This window comes from Bidens hawaiensis, unplaced genomic scaffold (assembly GCF_021521415.1).
Source record: "Bidens hawaiensis isolate Kalapana, Puna unplaced genomic scaffold, B.hawaiensis_p1.1 tig00020120_1, whole genome shotgun sequence".
NCBI classification, from domain to species: domain Eukaryota; kingdom Viridiplantae; phylum Streptophyta; class Magnoliopsida; order Asterales; family Asteraceae; genus Bidens; species Bidens hawaiensis.
In genome coordinates, this window is record NW_027493059.1 from 1,781 (window position 1) to 6,837 (window position 5,057).

At 32.5% G+C, this 5,057-nt stretch overlaps 1 protein-coding gene across 1 annotated transcript; it reads left to right on the plus strand.

Annotated features, from left to right (window-relative positions):
* Window positions 1-357: 357 nt before the first annotated feature.
* On the plus strand, window positions 358-3,934 carry LOC143559914 (CRAL-TRIO domain-containing protein YKL091C-like). Its single transcript, XM_077048342.1, has 6 exons — window positions 358-526; window positions 1,581-1,842; window positions 1,941-1,977; window positions 2,079-2,184; window positions 3,515-3,625; window positions 3,731-3,934. Exons 1-6 carry the CDS (start codon window positions 401-403, stop codon window positions 3,845-3,847), a joined length of 759 nt encoding a protein of 252 aa, XP_076904457.1. The 5' UTR covers window positions 358-400; the 3' UTR covers window positions 3,848-3,934.
* The last annotated feature ends 1,123 nt before the right edge of the window (window positions 3,935-5,057 follow it).

Consider the following 5,057-nt stretch of genomic DNA (forward strand, 5'->3'; position numbering starts at 1 on the left):
ACAAGTAAAAAAAAACCAGTAATACATGGACTGAAAGCTAGTGTGACATATATATTATTATTGCATCCACTATATTCATATTACTTATTTTTATTATTTGAAGCTGACCCGTTCAGATAAGTCATGTGTTAGGCCATAGTGGGTCCCACACTCATCACCTTCTTGCCCATTGTCTTTAAATTTAGTATAATTTCTCAACATTTACAGCAACAAGAATTAAATTCTAGTTGGCCAGCTTCACACACTTTTGTGGTAACTAAGTCGGTCTCATCTGTGCATTAACTCCACCTTAACCCCCCACACACAGATCCATATATAGATTCATATAGATACACACATAGAGTTTATATGTGTGTGTGTGTGTGTGTCTTTTAAGGTGTAGAGAATAAAAGTGAAGAAGATGGATGGGAAAACAGTGGTGGATCAACAAATAGAATGTGATAATAATAATGGAATCAGTCAAGAAGAACACAAGAAAATTGTTCAAATCAAAGATGTACTTGAAAAACAAGATCCCACATCTAAGGTTTCTTTCTCTCTCTCTCTCTAAAGATTGTAACAATAATATTATTATGGAAAATTCCTAAAATGTCCATTTTCTCGAAACTCACAATCAAATTCGATCGGTTACCAAATTTTTTCAATAATTGGATTAAACTGTTCGGTTAAAAGAGACATTTTAAGAATTTTTCGAAAATATTGTAAATGGTTATGGGTAGCCAGTGATCAGGACAAAATCAAGACCGGTTTGAAAAGTTGTTCAATTTGTTTAAATCTGTTATATTAATAATATTATTGTTGTTATTATATAATAATAAACATCACATGGTTTTTGTTAAAAGATTTAAAGTCCCATTATACAGTCATAAACAATTGATTCATGGTACTAGTTTCCATGAAGAATAATCCACTTAATTGACTGTTGGTTTATATGGACCAAAAAGTTCATTTACATCAATTTTCTTCCCATCCTTATTTGACTGTTATAAAAAATAGAATAAAGAAAAAAGTATTTTTAGTTAATTTAATGTAGTAAAATTTGTTTATTTAAATAAGATTTGCTTAAACTAAAATCAGAGTAAATTCCAATAATTAATGGCATTAATTTAATGCTAATTACTAACCACTTCTTTTTCTTATTTTTTTAACAAGAACACACGTAGTGGTAACTAACCACCTACTCACCTAGGCGGTTGTGTTGTGTGACACCTGACGTCGAAATAAATCTGATTGGCAAAGTCACCCCCACACCGTTGTATATACAACGAGAGACTCCAAAACGAGACCAAAACGCGCCGGGGGCGGTGTGCCCGGCGTTTTGGGCTCGTTTCCCCTCCAAAACGGTACCACTACACGTGGTCTAAGTATTTTGTCGTTTCAACAAAAAGGATATGATTTTAATAAAACGTACAATTTGGTCTATTTTGAGTACATTGGTTACATAACACAAAATGCTACAAGTTCCTTCTGAATTATCCGATTAAGATTTAGTAAGTACAATCGATATACTTTAATCCGTGATTTAGAATAATAATCCAAGGCCACATTTACTATGTAATTTCTTAACTCTTGTGTTCTAGGATTACGATGATTTGACAATCAGAAGGTTTCTTCGAGCAAGCGATCTAGACATTGACAAAGCTTGCACTATGTTTCTCAAATACCTTAAATGGAGAAAAACATTTGTTCCAGACGGATCGATCCCAGTATCCGATGTCCAAAACGAAATAGCACAGAATAAAATGTTCATGCAAGGATCTGATAAAATTGGTCGCCCAATCATTGTCGTGTTCGGTGGTAGACATTTTTGCAACAAAAAAGGCGGTATTGAAGAGTTTAAACGTATGATCTTAAACATTATTAATATTATACCCGCGTATTTATATATTAATTTATTTTATAAATAGTTATATATTCAATTTAATGAAATAGAAATGCAGGTTTTGTGGTGTATGGCCTGGACAAACTATGTTCAAGGTATGATTTTTAATTCATTTTTGGATCCAAATTATATATTAAAATCAAGAAAAATTGTAACATCTAACGAATAATATCTAAAATGTGAACCACAACATTAGGATTCCTCAAGGCCAAGAGAAGTTTGTGGTTATTGGAGATCTTCAAGGATGGGGTTATACATGTAGCGACATACGTGGATATCTTGCCGCACTCTCTATTTTGCAGGTTTGCACACATCGTATTATTTTTATTTCTAAGAACGTGTTAGATGTACCTCACTTCCTACAGTTTTACTTGTCGTACCCCTTCACTTGTCAGATCACTAATATTCTCCCCTTTTCATAGAAAACCAAAATAATAATAATAATAATAATAATAATAATAATAATAATAATCGATTGACATTTCCATGGGCACGGTAAAAAAAATAAAATTTATGAGGTGAGGTACGTTTAGCTAACCCCTGATTTCTATTCATTGACGGAATAACAAATTGTCTACCATATATTGAAATTTATATTTTTATAAACATTTTCCTCGACAAAAAATCATGTTTCTCTCGAAACATATGTACGTTTTCTTCTAAAATGTCGACAATTTAAAAGGCCTAACTCACTGTTATTAGAAACTTGCTCTTTTACGTTATAATTTTTTTTAATAAAAGTCGGTAGCAGAAGGATTGATGGACCCTTTTGACCCTCTTTTGGTTCCGCCATCATTTATATTAGCTATAACAATTGACTTAACAATGAGTTCTACCTAAATACATAATCAATATTGACTATTGAGGCAGTGTTGGTTACGTGCTAGAAGTGTATTTATATTTTTATAGCTATAACTAAACGGACTAATTAAGGTACGTCATAGAGGTTTACTGACTACCAAACACACTTGATGGATGATCCAACTATACTCACTCACATAATTAAATCACTCATAAAATAAATAATATGTGAATCACCGATACACCGTAGGCCGGAGAAAAGTAAAAGATAATCTTTTAAGAAGAAATTTAGAATAGAGAGACTTGTGCTTCGGTTTTTCCGTGGTTTGGTTTTAGTCCAAAAGTTTAAAATTTGCTATTTTCGTCCTTAAGAATTCATTTACGTTGAAATTTTCGTTCATAAGGTTTTGTTTTCATTGCGATTTTTGTCCCAGTGGTTTGATAAAATCTGCCATTTCAGCCCAAAATATGTTAACGAAAAGGATGGAAATTGTAATGAAAATGAAACCTTATGGATGAAAATAACAAATTTTAAACTTTTGAACTGAAATGACAAATTTGTACAACGAAAACCGCAGTTTACTCTTTAGAATATTATTTGTTAAGAAAACCATATACGTTTATCATAACATCCGGCTCGTGACATGTCCGCCCATATTTTGTGGGTTTCGTAACACTGATCAAAAGTTATGCTCGTTTTGAGCTAACCTTTTTTTAGCCCACTTGCATATAACCCGTTGTTTAAAATATGAGTCTGCTAACTGTTGAATCATTCACCATGTCAATATGTGACAATCATTTTCTCATCTATCAAATTCATGTTTATGACAGGATTATTATCCAGAAAGGCTCGGGAAATTGTTTATAGTGCATGTTCCTTACGTATTTATGACCGTTTGGAAAATGGTTTACCCCTTTATCGATGAAAAAACAAAGGCAAAGGTACATTTTCGCATGTTTTTTGTCACAATTTTTGTTATGGAATTCGTTACTATACGAAAAAATTACCGTGATAAGAGTATAATCGAATATCTATCTATGTCGCAGATTGTATTTGTTGAGAACAAGCAGTTGACATCAACACTCATGAAAGACATTGATGAGGACCAGCTTCCAGAGATTTATGGGGGGGATTTAAAGTTGGTTCCTATCCAAGATGTCTAAAGTGTTTAATCAAATTGGTTGACTCATTGTAGACTTATAACTTATTACTTATTACTATAGGTATAATTTTGTTAAATTATAAGTTAACTTAAAAACATTACTTTCAAACAAACGAGTCGAGTTTAAAAAAATTAAGGAAAACAATAAAATATTGTTGTCGAATGTGTATTTATTTATTTATTTCTTAATTAGATATATCTTTTTTTATTTACAGAAATAGTATAATATAAAATAATTATGATAAGTCTAAAACTTTTTAACTAAATAAAATAGAGGGATTTTTTATGTGTTGGAAACTTGGAATACAATAGTGGTTTTTAAATGTAAGGTAACTTCAAATCTAAATAAGTAAGTTGACTGAATTAATTTGTACAACTAAGTGAGACCCAAGAATTAAGGGGATCCACTTTTTTTTTCTACAGAAGACTATGACCTATGGGGTACTTTAATGGCAAAATGTGACTTTATATAGCCACGAATTAGACAACGGTAGGAAGTTCAAGCACATCAGCTTCTGTTCTGAGAAAAACTTGTTGCACAAAGCCTTACAACGATAAAATATAGTTAGAATCGGATTTAAACTTGAAATCTTGTAGTCTCCTCCAATGTCAACTGAGCTAAACTGCAATGAAATCTTACTAATAAAGTGTTATGTAATAAAGAACAAAATAAATTTTATAATCAAGTTAGAAAAAGAACCTTGACATCAAATTTAGAACTCTAGCCCATTAAGAATTTAAGATGTTCTTGTTCATGTTATGACTTATGAGCCCCTACCCTAGAGTACAAACCGGGTAATTTCAGGAACCGAAATTGGGTAGCAACCGATTTTAGGTATAGTCAATAAAAGTCAAAGCCGGGTCAAATAAGAACTGAATCTGGTTATAGTCTGGTATTTGACCGGGTTTTCCAGGTTTTTCTCGGGTTTGGGGTAGGGTCCAGAGTCCGGGTTGGGTCTGGTTCTGGGTACACTTCCGAGGAAAACCCAAAACCAGGTCGTACCCGCGAATCGAGTACGGATAGGAATCGGTTCCGAGTCAAGTCCGCCGATCCAATCGGGGTATCGAATTGATTATAAAAAACTTGAGTTTATTTAGTCGATTATTAGTGAACATGGAAAAATGTTATCTAGATGTGTAAATAGATTGACCTTGAAACAAAAATACTTAATTACTATGGCTATAAAACAAGCTCGTATCACCCAACCCTA